Raw genomic sequence first — 18,515 nt, 5'->3', positions numbered from 1 at the left:
CATTAAGTACCCCATTATCACTTCTGTCATGAAGCAACAGACACCCAAGGGAACTCAGGTTGAACAAAGCCCAGCGACAGAGCTCCCTTCAGCCAACACGTAACTGTTCTCATCTCTTGGTTCCACTTTTCTTCTGTGGCCTTAACTTCTATACCTCATCTTCCACGCAGCTTGGGCTGCTGCCTGTGGGCAGCCTCAGTCCTAGCTGCAAGATCCACACCTATATATCAATTCTGGCTTTGTTCAGCTCAAGTGTTCATTCTCAAACCAATCCCTGCAGACAGCGACAAATAATCTGGCCAGCTTGAAGAATGTGCCCATCTTTGTGAAAGGACTGTAAGCCACAGTGTGCAAAAGATCATCGCCCTGTCAGTTTTTGTATATTTAACAATTACTGCTACAGAGTATTCCTTCATTTCCATTTTCCAAATTTTATTCCAAAAAAAGAGGATGTGTGTGGAAGATTAAGATGTCCATGAAGAGTAACCATCATCATTACAATAAAGTATTCAATAGGACAGAAATGACAAGGACCCAATTCAGTATGTAATGTCCTATTTTCCCACTGCACCAGTTAAAAAAAGTCAAAGCCTTCCTAGTGTGGAAGAGTAGGACAGCTTTTACACTGAAATGGTGCCCCAAATGAGTAATAAAATCTCCAATTTTGTCTATTTATCCTTTTCTTTCTGTTCTTTTTCTTTCTTCTCACGCTCAGCTTTAGCTTCTTCTTCCTCATGTTTTTTGATCAACTGTTCCACTTCTTTTTGTTTGAGAACTCTGATTACCGTCTTTCCATTCTCTCTTGTTAGTGTTGCAATTTCCACTAAAAACAAACACATACATGTATTTGTACTGCAGGCAGGCATACTTAGCAGAGAAACTTAATAGGCACTCATGGTTTATGCTCGTCACATCATTTAAACATTAGTTCAGCACTCTTCTATGTTTTATGCTTAATATTATTCCCTTTTATGAGAAAAAAGTATCTTTGATTTTGTAATATTTTAATTACAATTTTTACTTAAACACCTTCTCCTCACCCATCCCAACTTTCTTAGTGGCCATTTTGTTACTCCCTTAGAAAAAGTATAATCGACCAATTGCTATTGCTGGCCTGCTATTAGCTGTGCCGATTAGACGAACCACAATTTTCTTGTAGGAACCTCTGAGGGCTCAGCCAGAATCTTCAACTGGTAATAATAGCTTATTTTTTATGGACTTTTCAAGTCTTTAAAAAAAAAAAAAAGGGCATGAAATGGCCAAGAAAAGCAGACTGATACCTCGAGGGGAAGGAATTTTTTTGTACCAGGGAAAGTGAGTAGGGCCTCCTTGAAACGGGGTGGAAGTAGACAACAGAGGGAAATCTGCATGTAAATGACATTTTCTTTTTGTTTTTATTGAGACAGAGTTTTGCTCTCATTGCCCAGGCTGGAGTGCAATGGTGCAATCTCAGCTCACTGCAGCCTTTGCCTCCCGGGTTCAGGTGATTCTCCTGTCTCAGCCTCCTAAGTAGCTGGGATTACAGGCATGCGCCACCAAACCTGGCCAATTTTTTGTATTTTTAGTAGAGGCGGGGGTTTCACCATGTTGGTCAGGCTGGTCTTGAACTCCTGACCTCAGGTGATCCGCTCATCTCGGCCTCCCAAAGTATTGGGGATTACATGCGTGAGCCAACGTGCCTGACCAAAAATGGCATTTTCTAAGAAACACCAGGAGCTAAACTGTCCTAACATAAAGCAACATGTTAATTTACCACAATTTCTGAAAAACATTTAGAAATATTCTTTTTCTTTTTTTTTTTGAGGCGGAGTCTCTGTCGCCCAGGCTGGTCTTGAACTCCTGACCTCAGGTGATCCACCCAACTTGGTCTCCCAAAGTGCTGGGATTACAGGCGTGAGCCACCATGCTCGACTGAAATATTCTTTTATATAGTCATATAGCTTAAGTTGAACAAAGTATTTGGAATTGCTAACATGAGCTTAAAATAAGAGATTAGTAGATTAAGAACAGGAGAGGGTATCACAACCCATGCAAATGTTGTATCTCTGGTAAGGTATACCAAACCTATGTATAAATATATAACTATATACATATGCTTTATCATACATAGAAGCAAAGACATTGATGAGAAGACTTGGTAACTATTAACTAAAAGTGACACAGTGCAGGATGTCTATCTGTGAGTATTGAGACTGTTCAGTATCAAGCCTTTAAGTGTGGAATACAGTGTGAGATTGTGACTCCACAATTTACCAGTGTTGGTCTTGCTCAACTCACTCAACCTCATTAAGCCCTAGTATCCTCAGAAGACAGGGATAACATCACGTAATTCATAAGGTTGCTGTTTCAATGAACTAGGATGACGTTAAAAATCTTACCAGCTGCTGGCTGGGCATGACGGCTCACGCCTGTAATCCCAGCACCTTGGGGGGTCAAGGTGGGAGGATCACCTGAGGTCAGGAGTTCGTGACCAGCCTGGCCAACATGGTGAAACCCCGTCTCTACTAAAAATACAAAAATTAGGCCAGGCGTGGTGGCTCATGCCTGTAATCCCAGCACTTTGGGAGGCCGAGGCAGGCAGATCACGAGGTCAGGAGATCAAGACCATCCTGGCTAACACAGTGAAACCCCGTCTCTACTAAAAATACAAAAAATCAGCTGGGCGTGGTGGCGGGCGCCTGTAGTCCCAGCTACTCGGGAGGCTGAGGCAGGAGAATGGTGTGAACCTGGGAGGCGGAGCTTGCAGTAAGCCGAGATTCCGCCACTGAACTCCAGCCTGGGTGACAAAGCGAGACTCAAAAAAAATTAGCTGGGCGTGGTGGCGTGAGCCTGTAGTCCCAGCTACACGGAAGGCTGAGGCAGAAGAATTACTTGAACCCAGAAGGCAGAGGTTGTAGTGAGCCAAGATTGTGCCACTGCACTCCAGCCTGGTGACAGAGCAATACTCCATATTTTAAAAAAAAACAAAAAACTTAACAGCTGCTAATTCCCCTTGCTCAGTTGAAATAATTAAAGCAGAGGATATGAATTACCTTTTTCAGCGGAGAGTTTACTAACATCCATGGTCTTATTTAGTACTTTGATAGCTAAAGCAAGTGCTGACTTCAAGGTCATTTCTCCTTCTTTGTAGTCTTGTTTCAACATTGACACAGCTGCCTATAAAACATGAATCAACACAGAATTTTAAGTTTTTACATTTTTTAGAAACATGAATTGGTCTAGAAGAAAAATGCCTGAATTACTATTGGCATTACAAGTATAAACAATTTTTTTTTTTTGACACGGGCTCACTCTGTTGCCCAGACTGGAGTGCAGTGGCATGATCTCAGCTCACTGTATCCTCAAGTCCCCCCGGCTCAGGTGCTCCTCCTCCCACCTTGGCCTCCTGGGTAGCTAGGATTATAGGCACATGCCATGGTGCCCAGCTAATTTTTGTACTTTTTGTAGAGATGGGGTTCTGCTATGTTCCCCAGGCTGGTCTCAAACTGCTGGGCTCAAGCAATTTGCCTGTCTCGGCCTGGGATTACAGGCATGAGCCACCATGCCTGGCACATATAAATAATTTTGATGACAGGGAGGGCACACATGGCACAGGGTGAGAAGAGGTGGTACTGATGCTCTATATAGTGCGTCTTTAACCTGAGGTCCTCAGTCTCCCGGTCTGTCATAGAATTCAGGGGGTCTGTAAACTAGGATGTGAAACAAAATCACAACTTCTAATTTCACAACTCCTAACTGAAAATTAGCATTTATTAATGTAGTTAACGAACCCCAGTGTATTAGCTATACCAGCAACTCTGTCCCCAACAGAAATCACAGATATTTCCATATCACATTAAGGCTGTTGTAGCTATCTTTAAATACTGTTTACATTCATCACCATGGCAAAATTATGGCATCTATTAGACGTTCTGCTAGATTTCACAGCACAACAAAAATACTCACAGCGCTATTATTTCCAATGCATGTGGCCTTCCATCCCCCGTAATTTCCACTTGGGTCACTCTGATAGAGCTGAAAGCCATAGTGCTTATCCCAGCCAATGTACAGCAATGAAACACCAAACGGACGTTTTCCTTTAACAAAGAAAAAAAGCCAAATATATCAATAATCTAAATTTAGTATCACTATAGTTACTTGAGCTCAGTGAATGTAGCTAAACCTTTCTCTGTGAACTTAAGCATTCATAAACTGTTCTGTATTCTGGCTACCAGAGATAAGCTCCATTACAAATTCCACTTGTTTCTATGATTTGGACACAGCCAGAAGAGGGAACAGAGAAAGGACCAGTACTGAATTTCATTATTATGTAAACAGCAGTTAGTTTCCAGATTTGAAAATGTTGTTTTGGACTTTCAATATCCTATTAATAAAACTAGGGTAATCTACATGGCGGAGGAACACATTCATTCATGAAGCAAGAATGTATGAAATTCTAGTGTTTTACGCCACTGTAGGATTAATATGGTTAACTGTAACGTTAGTTTCAAATAGCTAGAAGGATATGGAAGGCTCCCAACACAAAGAAGTGTTTGAGATGATTAATGTGCCATTTACCCTGATCTGATCATTATGTGTACCGAAACATCATTATGTACCCAACGAATATGTACAATTCTTATTTGTCAATTAAAAAAATTAAATTCAATTTAAAACAAAGGGTCTATTTTCAATTTTTTACTACCTCAAAAGGGTTATAACTCATAAAATGTCTTAACTTTTTGGAATAACGTTTTCAAAAAAATTAAGTACCTCCAAATTGTGTATATGCTTGCTTGATATCACACAGTGCTGTAACCAACTGCTCACAAGGTATCGGCTCCTGATACTGTAATAAATACCTAGGATAAAGAGATGGGCATATTAGTAGTTTTCTCCAAAACACAGACAGACTCTAAGGAAAATATTCTCTGAAAGGCAATCCATGCCATGGGGACAACCTAACAGTCATTTGTAATTTCAAGGGGAGGGAACAAGTCAATATCCGAATATTCTCATAGTAAATAACATTTTGTACGTTTGGTTGAAAAAAATCTGTAATTTTCAATTCAAAGATTTTTAATGACTTTAATCTTTGCAAAAGTGAGCTCTCCTTAGAAACATCAAAACTAGGCCGGCCGCAATGGCTCATGCCTGTAATCCCAGCACTTTGGGAGGCCGAGGTAGGTGGATCATGAGGTCAGGAGATCGAAACCATCCTGGCTAACACAGTGAAACCCCGTCTCTACTAAAAATACAAAAATTAACCGGGTGTGGTGGCACACGCCTGTAGTCCCAGCTACTTGGGAGGCTGAGGCAGGAGAATGGTGTGAACCCGGGAGGCAGAGGTTGCAGTGAGCCAAGGTGGCGCCACTGCACTCCAGCCTGGGCAACAGAGTGAGACTCCATCTCAAAAAAACAAAGAAACATCAAAACTAATTTCTGTATCATCAGTTATGCTATATATGACCATACCTTTGAGCAATGAGCCGTAGTTCATTAGTCAGAACATTAGCATCAGAAGTTATGCCTGCCACACTGCAAGCCATGTCCCTTGAAGAAAAAAAGATACTGATCTGTAAGCAGGGAAGATGCCTGCAAGGAGCATTTATAAACATTAAAAAGCACAGAATTCTATTAGCAATTCACTACGTTTGCTTCACAGCAGCTACTTCCTTCAGAAGAAACCTATAAAAGTCTTATCTTTGTAGGAGACGTTTACTTGATGTCATTCAACATGAAAGATAAATAAATGCACCCTTAAGTTCGTTAATAGATGTATTTATCATTACCACCCTGTGAATAGGGTAACAGGATTAACGCCAGTAAGCTAAAGTAAATCTCAAGAAGATTTAGCAACAGAGAATACAAAGATAGGCTCGCCACAATGGCTCATGCCTGTAATCCCAGCACTTTGGGAGGCCGAAGTAGATGGAGGGCTTGAGCCCAGGAGATTAAGACCAGCCTGGGCAATGTGGCGAAATCCCATCTCAACAAAAAATACAAAAACCAACTGGGTGTGGTGGTGCGCACCTATAGTCCCAGCTACTTGGGAGGCTGACGTGGGAGGATCACTTGAGCCTGGGAGGCAGAAGTTGCAGCGAGCCAAGATGGCGTCACTGTACTCCAGCCTGGGTGACAAAGCGAGAATCTGTCTCAAAAAAAAAAAAAAAAGATTTTGCTAGACAGACTGCTCTTGAGTAGTATTCATTTCCCAAGGCCTGGCTTGATGGAGGTGACAGGGGACAGTGGCAGGAGGGTTTACAAGCCTGCTTAGGAAGTACAGGGCTAGGCTCCTACTCGAAGTGTATTTCATTTTTTTTGGACCATTTCCTGAGGGCTGCCCTGGCTCTCTTATAGCTGAGATTCACCCTGTGACTATGCCTAGCCAAGTGTGCCAGCTGTTGGGTGAGCCCAACAGAGGCTCTGTGGAGGGGTGACACCACTTTGGACAAGTGTATCCAAAGGCCCTGATAATCAGCATTTACCAAGCCCACCATCACTGAAGGGAAAGTCTCTACTTAGCATGGCCAGCTCTCCATGAGCTGCAAAGTTCTACACACCTAAATATAACAAACATCTCACACCGTGTACAAGGCTTGGCTAAATTCTTCCCAGACCTCCAACAGGCTTGTTCTTTAGTAAGATTCAGTATAATTCAACAAAATCCTGCATAGCTATTCTAAACAATACTTTGAGGGCCTACTATATGCCAGACACTATACTATTTTATTTCATTCACTTTATTTCATTAAACTGCCACAACCACTTGAGGAGACTCTGAGGCCCAAAGAAATTAAATAATTTGTGCAAGATCACATAGACTGCATGGGGGAAGCCTGGAGTTGAACCCAAATCTGTGTGACTACTAAGTCTGTACTCTTACCACTACACAATGCTAGTTTCTCCACTAAGTGTTTGCCCTGCACTTAAAAGGAGTAACACATGGTACCAGGCCTCAAAGAGGTTTCAAGCAAAATAAAGGTACAACTTCAATCCTACCACATCACACGGAAGAGCCCTCCCAAATTACATACATCCCACTTATGTGAGAAAGTGAGATTTTTTAAAAAAAACTCTTTCCTAAAATCTCACTTACTCATTGAGTTTATAAATTTTTTCAGAAAAAAAGACTTCATCAAGAAGCTTGTGGATGTTGCGTCTCTCTGCTGCAAGCAAAACACCATCATTTGCTAAAATTCCCAAACAGGTGCCTGCATGTCCAATAGCTTCCATGGCATATTCAACTTGGTATAAGCGACCTACAAAACAAAAGCAGTGAGAAGCCAAGACTCTCCTCTATGCTCTTGCACCACTGACCCAAAAGAAATCAGCAAGGAAGCAAGCTAGAAACAAATTCCCACTTTCACTCTTCTATGGTATAATTAACCTGGTGACCATAATTGCTTCGAAGTACAAAAAGGATGAACTTTGCAACTACCAAAAAAAGTTTGTAATTTTTAAACTTGAGGCAGATTAAACAATTTCTATTTTACCTTCTGGAGAAAATATAGTGGTCCTGGAGTCATATCTTCGAGACTGCAAAGGAAAAACACATGAGTGATTCCTACCCACTGAAAGTAGGCCAACTCCTGCAAGCCTACAAATCACCTTACAAAACCTATCCTGGTATACAAAGTTCAGCAGGTGAGAGGAAACTGACAAGAAAAAAGGCACCATCTCACTGCTTTCCTTCTATTTCAATTTTCCCACACAAGTCTGTAAGCTGAGTACAAGCAATACTATTTATCAGGCGACAGTTTACTGGCACATGTATTAACTCACCATGTTTTCTGAACTTTATATAGTTCCTGTAAAAAGAAAATCAGATCATCATTAAAATAAGATTCACAAATTAAAAAGCATTTGCTGACTTTACAAATCAGTTTTATTTACTCCCTTTATTCAGCTAAGTGTCAGGCGTTATGCTAGATGTTGGAATACCAAAACGTGTAAAACCAATTCCTGTCCTGAAAAGGTAATACTGGCAGTTAGGTGAGAGAGGCAGTCATAGATTATAATGCGGAAAGAGGAACCGGGGGTAGAATGGGAAAAGGGATGACGAAAAAAATCCAGAAAGTATTTTTTGAGAAACCGATACAGAAAATGAAAGTAAATCAGAGACGGGAGAGGCAGAAATAAGGCTGAGAACTCTTGGGTCTAAGAGAAAGAACAGGGGAAGAAAGAAGGGAAGGGCACTCCAGACAGAGCAGAAAGTATCAACGAAGGGTACTGAGGCAGGATAGCTTAGTGGGCATGAGACAAACTGCTGATGTTTTTAAAAATACATAAATAAGAGCTAAGCGAGTATCCAAATCCCGCGGAGCCTTGAATGCCAAGTTAAGACACTTAGGCCTTCTCCAGAGAGTCCTGAACTTGGAGGTGGAGGCAGTTATCCTGGGCACCATCAGTACCATTCGTGCAAAAGGCAATACTGGGTGCTCAGCGTTATTTGGTAAAGCCTCAGTCCAAAGCCCACATTCCCAAATACTGGAATATAGGGAATCAAGACTGGAAAGGTAAGCTGGAATCAAATCCTGGAGAGCCCGCGTGCCCAGGTAAAAACAGAATTATCTCTCTCAGCCACCGGAGCTCCTCTGAATGATTCCTAAGGCCCACAAGAACTGATTAGCATTTTAAATGATCACTCTGGCTGGTGAGAGACGGAGGGCAGCGAACTGGTTGAGGTAATAGGAAGGTGCAAAGTAAGGATGGCCCAGAGCAGAGAAACAAGTAGGACACAGAGAGACTCGCTGGGGATTTCTGATTCGAGCGTAAGCACAACTTTCTGTGGTCTCCACGCCTGACGCCGGTCACAGCACGATTTTGAGTTCACCGGCACCTCCGGGAGCGCTAACTTTCACGTACCAAACTCCCAGGGACTGAGGCCGCCCCGAGTCCTCGGTCCTGCCCACAGACCCCCACCCTCAACTCGCCCCCTCGCCGGGCCCCGGCGTCCAGGCTCGGCACGGGGAAGCCTCCAACGGCGGCCGGAGGGGGCCATTCCCGGCGGCTGGTCTGTCACCGTGGAGGCGGTGCAGAGTCATCGTGCCCACGGCTCCTCGGCGGCAACTGCAGGCCGGGACCGACTGTCTTGACGTTCACGACCCCCGCCCAAGGGAAGAGCGGCCATGCTTCCGCGGGCCCCCAGGGGCCAAAGGCTCACCAGATGGAAGACCCTGAAGACTTCAGCTGTCCACTGAGCCCTTATCTCCGCGGGAAAATAAACCACCAAGGCTGCCCGAATAACCGCTGCTAATATGGCCCCCGCGCCTGCGCAGAACCGCTAAGGGAGGGGGTAGTGGGATGGCCGAGGACACGGAAGTCCTCCTTGTGGGGCGGAGCTAGAACCCGTAGCCCTAGTGGGAACTGGGGCGCGGGGCTGCGGAGGCGCTGCGGCGCTGCAGCAGGTAGAGGAGTTGCTGCGCCTTGGGAAGGAGGGCAGGAAGACCGTAGCCAACCAGAAGGTGGAATAACTAATTTCCTTCTCTTACCCTTGGCGCTCTACTTTCACTTTCTCTTCACTATTCAGACCCAGGATAGCAAATAGTGTGGACCGGCTTCTTAATTGCTACCATTACTGTCCTGTTTCCCGAAATGGTTCCAATCACATGAGACTTTACCTCTGTCATCATCTCCCTTTTTCATTCTGGCTTTCCCTTTTACTGCTGATGCATACATTTTGGACATTTACATTATGAGGAAGGCTGGGTGGCTCACGCCTGTAATCCCAGCACCAGCACTTTGGGAGGTCAAGGAGGGTGGATCACCTGAGGTCGGGAGTTCGAGACCAGCCTGGCCAACATGGTGAAACCACGTCTCTACTAAAACTACAAAAATTACCCGGGTGTGTGGTGCACGCCTGTAATCCCAGGAAGCTGAGGCATGAGAATCGCTTGAACTCAGGAAGCGGAGGTTGCAGTGAGCCAAGAGTGCACCACTTCACTCCAGCCTGGGCAACAGAGTGAGGCTCCGTCTCAAAAAAAAAAAAAAATTATGATGATGGTCGGGCATGGTGACTCACGCTTGTAATTCTACTGCTTTGGGAGGCTGCGGCAGGAGGATGGCTTGAGGCTGTAGTGAGCTGTGATCGCGCCACTGCACTCCAGCCTGGGTGACAGACAAAGACTCTGGCTCTAAAAATTAAAAAAAAATTAAGGTCAGGTTCACACTTTTGGGAGAATTTTCACCTTGGTCTGTTTCTCTGCTTTTCACCAGTCAGAAAGGATTACCCTGACCAGCGCAGTTAAAACAATACCCTACTGTCAGCATATACTCGCACCATTTTATCTTCTTTACTGAAATTGTCATACTTGTTTATGTGTTCATTATCCATCTCTCCACCCTTTTGCTCATTCAGCCTCAGTCCCTATGTAAACTATCTGCTATTCATTTCAGGTTTTTTCAGGCTAGAAGGTTGACTAGATCTGGGTTCATATGAAGTCATCTGCTCAGTCTCTCCCAAAAAGCAACCCATTGGGCAGAAACTCTGTCCTCTTCATGTTGGTTGCAAAATAATTGGGGGATGTGGGCTTTGAAAGGGAGATGGCTTGGAAGTTGCATTTTGGGGTCTCACCTATCATCTCTGCTTTCCAAGCACACAGGGAAGTGAGCCAAGGCAAGATGGCAAAGAGTCACACACAGGTGGTGCTCTGAAAGCATCCTCAGGTGGTGTAACGTATGGCATCTCTGAGGGCCCCTGCCTGCCACCTTAGTTCATTCTGCAGAATTCAGTGAACAGTAACTTTTAAGTCAGAGGTAGAATTTCTCAGGTCAAAAGAAGAAGGATTAGTTGAGAAAAAGGACAAAAGAAGAATGAGTCTGACAAGTGTGGGTGACTGAGTAGTTCCGTCTGATCTGAATGGAGGAGATAATACAGGAAGTAAAGAAGGAAAGGTGTTTGAGGCCAAAGTGTAGAGTGCTTTTAGTACCAGAATTTGTTTTGGTCAGTAATGGGAAGACAGGATTAAAGTGATGTTTTAGGATGATGAACCGTCAACATCTCTCATCCCACATGTTCCTCTTACAATGTGCCACAGATGGTTCCCATTGAGAGGTTCTGTGTCCCCTTATTCTGAATCTGGGTGAGCCTGTGACTACAATGGAAGGGATATCATGTGACTTCCAAGAGCAAGTCACAAATAGTGATATGGTCTGTCTTGTCCTCTTGGGATGGTCGTTCTTGGGACCCAGACACTATGCTGTGAGGAGGCAAAGGCCACATGGAGAGGTGTTTGGCCAACAGCCTAGATGAAGTCCCAGCATCACCTGCCAGATAGCTGAGTGAAGATCCCTCCAGATGATCCTAGTACCCAGTTGTAACCAGGCAGCTTAGCTTCAAACTGCATTAAAATTTTTTCCCCCTTTTCCTTGGGTTTAAAGATATAACCTTGAAGCAAACTGCAGAAGCCTTTTCTAGACTCCACATCCTTCCCTTTCTCATCATATATACTCCCTTCACATAACTGTCTATTAGTATCTAATTATGTGTCTTCTTAGAAGTTCCAGGGGTCAATCCTGAGACACAGAGACCAAGTCTGGAGACCCAGCTGCAAGGTTCCAGAGATTACTTCAAGGCAGCTAGTTAACAACCTGGCCATTGTTGAAATGCCATCAGCCCAGGGTCCAGGTGGACCAGAACCCAAGATAGCCACCAGAACAAGACACACGGACAACTGTACTCAGCCCAGTTCTTGCATGTCTTCCTTATCAAGTTTTTTCTTTTTAAACCCCTGCCTTCTTCCTAAAAATAGAAGCCGTTAATTTGGACAGGAATCTGACTGCTTTCCCTTTACTATTTTTGGTTAATAAATTCTATCTTTCTATCATACCTCACCCTTGTCAATTGAACTCTTAAGAAACGAGTGTTCGGTTACACAGTGATTGAGTCTCTCCCAGGCATCAAATCTCTCCCAGCCTTAAAGTCTTCCTAGCTGAGGCCCCAGCACTGGGGAGCAGAGACAAACTGTCCCAGGGCCTGTCTGAATTCATGACCGCCAGAAACCATAAGCTAATAAAATGATTAAAGTTTTAAGCCACAATTTTTTTGGTCATCACAGAGCAATATATGTAACCAGTTTTTATCTGCCTACATAATACGAAGTGCAGAGGTTAGGGAGACTAAGAACACCAGAAAGTAAAGGTGTGTTGTAGTCCAGGGGGGTTAAAAGCCTGGACAGAAGGCACTTGCAAGAGCAAAGAGTCTTTGCCAGACATACAGTATTAATTCCTAAATCTGGAACTGGGTTTTCTCCACGTTGTTTGAAAGGACCAGGACTTGGCACTTGTAGTGGTGTGTTCATTCTTACAGTTTATTCAACAAATCTTTACTGGGTCTTCTAGGGGCCTGGCATGGTGCTAGGTCCTGAAGGTAAAGTGAAATAAATGTTTAATTTATGCGTTGTATTAGGGTTCTCCAGAGAAACCGAATCAATGGGATGGATGGATGCATAGGTAGACAGACAGGAGGGGATTTATTATGGAACTAAATTATGGAGGCTAAGAAGTCCCACGATTGCTCTCTGTTAGCTGAAGAACCAGTGAAGCCAATTGTATGATTCAGTTTGAGTCTAAAGGCTGGAGAACAAAGGAGATGATGGTGTAACTCTCAGTCTGAGGCTGAGGACCTAAGAACCTGAGGGGCTGCTGGTTAAGTCCTGGAGTTTGAAGGCCAAGAACCTGGAGTTTTGCTATCTGAGGGCAAGAAAAGATGGTTGTCCCAGGAGAGAGACTGAATCCATCTTTCCTTTGTCTTTTTGTTCTATCCAGACCTTCAACAGATTGGATGGTGCCCACCCATATTGGTGAGGGGGATCTTCCTTACTCAGCTACTGATTCAAATGTCAGTCTCTTCTGGAAACTTCTGCACAGACATGCTCAGGAATAATGCTTTGCTACCTATCTCTGTGTCCCTTAATCCAGGCAAGTTGACACCTAAAACTAACCATCACAGCCACCAAAGAGTTTATATAAACCACATGAAATTGATTGATTGGAGACAAGTTAGAACAAACACCAAATAGTAAAATATCAATGTCATGCAGCATATAAACATCTAAACAGTGGTCAGCAATATTGCATTAGGAATTGCGTGAAAGGAAATCTATGTTAGCAGGGGCAATCAAGAGGGAAATTTATAGAGTTTCATCAATTCAGAGGATCAACACTGGTCTGAAAGTGAAACCCAAGTTTCAGTCCATTTTTCTGGTTCCTAGTTTTTAGCTTGAGTGGTCAACCTAGATAAAAACCACAATCCCTTAAATTTGAGAAACGTTTAAGTGCTTTCATGTGAATGATCTCATTTGTTCCTCCTGTGTGTGAGAGTGTGTGTGTGTGTGTGTGCAACAGGGACAGGAGAGGAGGGAGAGGGAGAGAAAGTAGCATGGAACTTTGTGGTAGTGAAGAGCATGGTCTGCATCAGAAAGACCTGATTTAAGCCCTAGCTCTCTATGAGCAAATTATTTTTACTTTTTCAGCTGCTATTTTCTTATCTGAAAATGAGAATTAATTATAACAGTACTTCCCTCATGGGTTTGTTGTAAAAGTTGAGTAAGCTAATGTGTGTAAAATACTTCAGTGCTGAATAAATGTTGGCTTTTATTATATATTGTTAAAAAACAGCACAGGCTGGGTATGATAGCTCACACTTGTAATCCTAGCATTTAGGGAGGCCAAGGCAGGAGGATTGCTTGAGTCCAGGGGTTAGAGACTAGCCTGGGCAACATAGTGAGACCTTATCTCTACAAAATAAAATAAATTAGCCAGGCGTGGTGGCACATGCCTGTACTCCCAGCTACTCAGGAGGCTGAAGTAGGAGGATTGAGCTCAGGAGGTAGAGGTTACAGTGAGCTGTGATCACACCACTGCACTCCAGCGTGGGTGACTGAGTGAGACCCTGTCTCAAACAAACAAAGAAACCCAAAAAAAACCCCAAAAAATTCAGGAAAGACAGAGATTCCTAAAATTCTACGATTCTAAAAACCAGTAGGGCTCACTGAATATAAGAGAGGCAAGCAAAAAATTACTCCAATATTTTGAGTTTGGGTAACCTGGAATATGGTTCATTTATTGAGTAAATAGTTACTGAGTCCTGTGTTACACTGTGTTAAGCACTTGGCACTGTTCTCTCATGAAATTCTCACAATGAACTCTGTTAACTGTATGAGATAGGTATTACCCCAATCTCTACAAAAATTTAAAGAATTAGCTGGGCATGGTGGCACATGCCTGAAGTCCTAGCTACTAGGGAGGCTGAGGTGGGAGGATCACCTGGGCCCAGGAGGTTGAGGCTGCAGTGAAACCCTGTCCCCCTGCCCTCAAAAAAAAAAAAAAGAAAGAAATGAAATGAAATCGAGGGACAAAGAAGTGAAAAATGAACCATATAAGGCAATTTAGAGAAATATCTACTTTAGGAAGACTAGGTAGGTGGACAGAAAGATGGAGATAGGATCAATGCCTGTTCATATATATAGAAAGATAAACTATTGAGTGTTTGAATGGCCAGGGTTCTAGGCTTGAGTCATCTGTAGACAATGAATAGTTGAAACCATAAGAATAGTAAACAGCCATTTACTAAATCATACTAAAGGAGACATGAAGAGAAACCAGTGAAGGAAACACAATGGGATACCTTCAGCCAAGTATACAGTGAGCTTCAGTCTACCCAATCTACTTCATAGTCATCCAAAAAGAAATTATAGAGAATTAAAATATATATGCTTAAGGAAGTTCCTGGTATCAGTCTGAAAGGAACCATTATATTTGGGTAGGTGAGGGGTTAGTGGCCTTGCCTGGATGTCATTATTTGCTTCCTTGCAGTTCCCAGGGTCTTCCAGCATCTGTCTCTGGAGTTCCAGTTTCAACCACCCTCTCAGACAAGTTAAAATTTTTTCTCCAAGAATGCTGCCTGTGGCCGGGCGTGGTGGCTGACGCCTATAATCCCAGCACTTTGGGAGGCTGAGGTGGGTGGATCACAGGGTCAGGAGTTCAAGACCAGCCTGGCCAACATAGTGAAATCCCGTCTCTACTAAAAAATACAAAAAATAAGCCTGGCGTGGTGGCGGGCACCTGTAATCCCACCTACTCAGGAGGCTGAGGCAGGAGAACTGCCTGAACCTGGGAGGTGGAGGTTGCAGTGCCGAAATTATGCCATTGCACTCCAGCCTGGGCAATAGTGTGAGACTCTGTCTCAAAAAAAAAAGAATGCTGTCTGTGCTTTCTCCTAAAGCATCTTAGTGTGTGCCTTCTCCATCCTTTCTTCTAGCACACATTTATTTTCAAATATTTTTAAAGACCTCTCTGTAGGAAAGGCACTATAATAGCAGGTGTGATAAGAAGGGATGAGGAGACAAAAATAAGTTTTACATGGTCTCTGCCCTCAATAGCTCTCAGACAAGATGACTGCACAACCATGATCCATTATGCAAAGTGATGGGCCATGAAAAAGACACAGTGCACTGGGATTTGAGAGAAAGGACAGATCAGAGGAGGTTTCATAGAACTGCTAGTATGTTATCTAGGTCAGTATGTTATGTCCAGATATTTAAAATATGTCAATATATCTGTATGTATACATTATTTTAAAAATTAAAAACAGTCATTAATCTCAGGACTGGAATAGATCTTGTGAGATTATCTGATTCAAACTGGTATCATATGTGTTTATAGACATGGCAAGTGAGACTCACAGAAAAATATGCTTGCTCGTGGTACTTTTGTGAATTTTAAAAAATTGTCATGAGATTGCTTGAAGACCTTAGGGATTTCATGTGCTCTGTCATATTCAGAATTGATCCATTCCATCAATTGATTTTTAACTATACAGGAAAATCTTTCCTAAAATTTGATTGGGCCCTATTTTAATTACCCACGTTAAAGTGAACTTTTAGTCACATGGAGATCTCAGTCACCTAGAGATCCCAGATTCATAGGATTTGGCAGTTTCAAACCAGATTTCTTCTACAGCTTTCTGACCCATGTCAAACATTTGCTGTAAGTGTTTCCACCCGGTTTTTGCAGTAACCATGAAATAATCTTTGTTCTCTGGGTATAGCTGGCAAGAGTATGCAGCCATGACAAGTGACTGGCAAAAACGACTGCATACAAGTAAAAACAAAGCACCCTTCTCTACAGCTGTCAGTGGGGTGATGCTTTCAAACCCTGCAAGGACATGGCCTCCTACTTGTATAGGATTCTTGCTTTCAATCATCATGTACATGATGGTAATTGCCAGTTCAAACACATAGTAGCCATAGCTCATGTCATCAAAGTCTAAAATCCCAGACACTTGATATTCAGCATTTCCAGAGGCTGACTTGCTGGACTCTATTAAAATATTATGATCATTAAGATCTCCATGATTGATACCTGAAAATAGAAAAATCACATAAAAATAGTTATTGAATATTCCAATTTATTCCCCTTCCATTTCTCTTTCATAGGCAAAGCCATTCAGATAATTTGATGAGCAGTCAGAGATAAAGGGCCAAGCCCTATTTTTCTTGAAGTAAAATAATTTCATCTGAAAATAATAAAAGCAGTTAATTTGGGGTGGTTGTTTTGCTTTTCATCAATACAAGGCCAGAAGATGGAGACTGCAGTCACTACAAATACCTGATTTTGGCTATTAAAAGAGTAAAGTGAAAAGAACTGCTCAAACCCAGAAATGTTTAAAAAGAATAGAAACATATTCATATTGTTAGAAGAAACAAAGAGTCCTAGAATGAACCAGATTTACCTTTATTTTCATCTAGGATTTTATTTTATTTTTATTCTTTGAGATAGAGTCTCACTGTGTTGCCCAGCTGGAGTACCCTGGCACAATCTTGGCTCACTGCAACCTCCATCTCCTAGGTTCAAGCAATTCTCCTGCCTCAGCCTCCTGAGTAGCTGGATTACAGGCGTGTGCCACCACACCCAGCTAATTTTTATATTTTTAGTAGAGACGGGGTTTCACCATGTTGGCCAGGCTGCTCTCGAACTCCTGACCTCAAATGATCTACCCGCCTCAGCCTCCCAAAGTGCTGGGATTACAGGCCTGAGCAACCATGACTGGCCTCACCTAGGATTTTAAACAAAATTTTCTGATAATGTGGTAATTCTAAATTTCCCATTTTTTGATTACTGAAATAGGTGGTGATATATATTTCTTTTTTTTTTTTTTTTTTTTTGAGACGGAGTCTCTCTGTCTCCCAGGCTGGAGTGCAGTGGCGCGATCTCGGCTCACTGCAAGCTCCGGGTTCACGCCATTCTCCTGCCTCAGCCTCCCAAGTAGCTGGGACTCCAGGCGCCCACCACCATGCCCAGCTAATTGTTTGTATTTTTAGTAGAGATGGGGTTTCACTGTGTTAGCCAGGATGGTCTCGATCTCCTGACCTCGTGATCTGCCCGCCTCGGCCTCCCAAAGTGCTGGGATTATAGGCGTGAGCCACCACGCCTGGCCTGGTGGTGATATTTTAAGTCAGTACTACTCAAAGTGGGGTCTGTGGCCAGTACTGGTCTACAAAATGTTACTAGTCTGCAAGAGATAAGAACAGAGTTGAGAGTGTTTAGAAAATTTTACAGTCATATGACATCCAAGAGTGTGATCAGTGGCCTTGTCTCATTGAACGGAGCGTATACGAGTTCAAGTTTTGTCAAACTCCCGTGGTTAGTTGCATGTGACACGAACTGTAAGCGAATCATGCATAGTAGGACCATATGCCAGACTGTAATGGGTTGGGGGAAAAACTCACACTTGTCTTTTACCATAGATAGTCTAAGAAGCACGGATTTAAGCCACTGACTAAAGATTAGTAAGAGATGTCAATGAAGCCCTGAGGCACATACATGATATAAAGTATATAATTTTAGCTTTTAATTATAATGCTGAATTTTTCTATATGATTTAGGATTGTATAAATCATGCTTAAGCAATGTAACATAGTGAGTGGGCACACAGAAACAATATTATTGTAAATCATGGATTTTAAAGTATGTATTTCTGAAATTGGGATATATTATATAATTGACTCAAAAATATATAAGGTAAAATTTGACTGGGCCTGGTGGCTCATGCCTGTAATCCCTTTGGCCACTTTGGGAGCCCAACGAGGTGGATTGCTTGAGTCTAGGAGTTCCAGACCAGCCTGTACAACATGGTGAAACCCTGTTTCTATTAAAAATACAAAATTTAGCCAGCGTGATGGTGGGCATCTGTAGTCCCAGCTATTCGGGAGGTTGAGGCAAGAGAATCACTTGAACCCGGGAGGCAGAGATTGCAGTGAGTCCAGAGCAGTCTGGGCAGTCTGGGCAACAGAGCAAGACTCTATCTCAAAAAAAATTTATATACATATATATATATATATGGCAAAATTTGACAGAAATACAAGCAAAGAATAGGCAATCTGCAATCATAGTAGGATTAAAATATACTTTAACATGTACTTTACTCAATAATTGTTAAAAAAAAAAAAAAAAGCAGACCAAAATGTAAGTGAAAGTTACAGAAAATTTAAAAATTATTAATAAACTTGACATAATGGGCATATATAACTTCA

The 18,515-nt window shown here is 42.6% G+C and overlaps 2 protein-coding genes across 5 annotated transcripts in view; both read right to left on the bottom strand.

Annotated features, from left to right (window-relative positions):
• Window positions 1–411: 411 nt before the first annotated feature.
• On the bottom strand, window positions 412–9,433 carry PSMA4 (proteasome 20S subunit alpha 4). 2 transcript variants are annotated; one of them, XM_008015714.3, is made up of 9 exons: window positions 9,146–9,433; window positions 7,765–7,790; window positions 7,476–7,518; window positions 7,079–7,241; window positions 5,455–5,532; window positions 4,753–4,841; window positions 3,946–4,076; window positions 3,033–3,156; window positions 412–823 (listed from the first exon to the last, which is right to left on the bottom strand). In XM_008015714.3, exons 2-9 carry the CDS (start codon window positions 7,765–7,767, stop codon window positions 669–671), a joined length of 786 nt encoding a protein of 261 aa, XP_008013905.1. In that variant the 5' UTR covers window positions 7,768–7,790; window positions 9,146–9,433; the 3' UTR covers window positions 412–668. The 2 variants fall into 2 exon arrangements, with proteins under 2 accessions (XP_008013905.1, XP_008013908.1); XM_008015717.3 differs by lacking the exon at window positions 7,079–7,241 and having other exon boundaries at window positions 9,146–9,264.
• Window positions 9,434–10,003: 570 nt separating this feature from the next.
• Window positions 10,004–18,515, bottom strand: part of HYKK (hydroxylysine kinase) — a 32,805-nt gene continuing 24,293 nt past the window's right edge. Inside the window, exon 5 of one of the 3 annotated variants that reach the window (XM_073012366.1) lies at window positions 10,004–10,115. In XM_073012366.1, the coding sequence (XP_072868467.1) occupies window positions 10,114–10,115 (2 nt within the window). In that variant the 3' untranslated portion in view covers window positions 10,004–10,113. Of the gene's footprint in view, window positions 10,116–14,531; window positions 16,345–18,515 lie in introns of those variants that run through there. The other 2 variants (XM_008015708.3, XM_008015710.3) reach the window with 2 other exon arrangements.

The sequence above is a fragment of the Chlorocebus sabaeus genome, chromosome 26 (assembly GCF_047675955.1).
Source record: "Chlorocebus sabaeus isolate Y175 chromosome 26, mChlSab1.0.hap1, whole genome shotgun sequence".
Lineage (NCBI taxonomy): Eukaryota > Metazoa > Chordata > Mammalia > Primates > Cercopithecidae > Chlorocebus > Chlorocebus sabaeus.
The sequence above is the reverse complement of the archived record's forward strand: the minus strand, read 5'-3'. Positions and strand labels throughout refer to the sequence as shown.

Excerpts from the sequence above, each read along its gene's own strand:
- PSMA4 (XM_008015714.3), bottom strand. Across the intron at positions 7,242-7,475 it reads CACTATATTTTCTCCAGAAG|GTCGCTTATACCAAGTTGAA; the intron begins GTAAAATAGAAA and ends TTTGTTTTGTAG. Across the intron at positions 3,157-3,945 it reads GCATTGGAAATAATAGCGCT|GCAGCTGTGTCAATGTTGAA; the intron begins GTGAGTATTTTT and ends CATGTTTTATAG.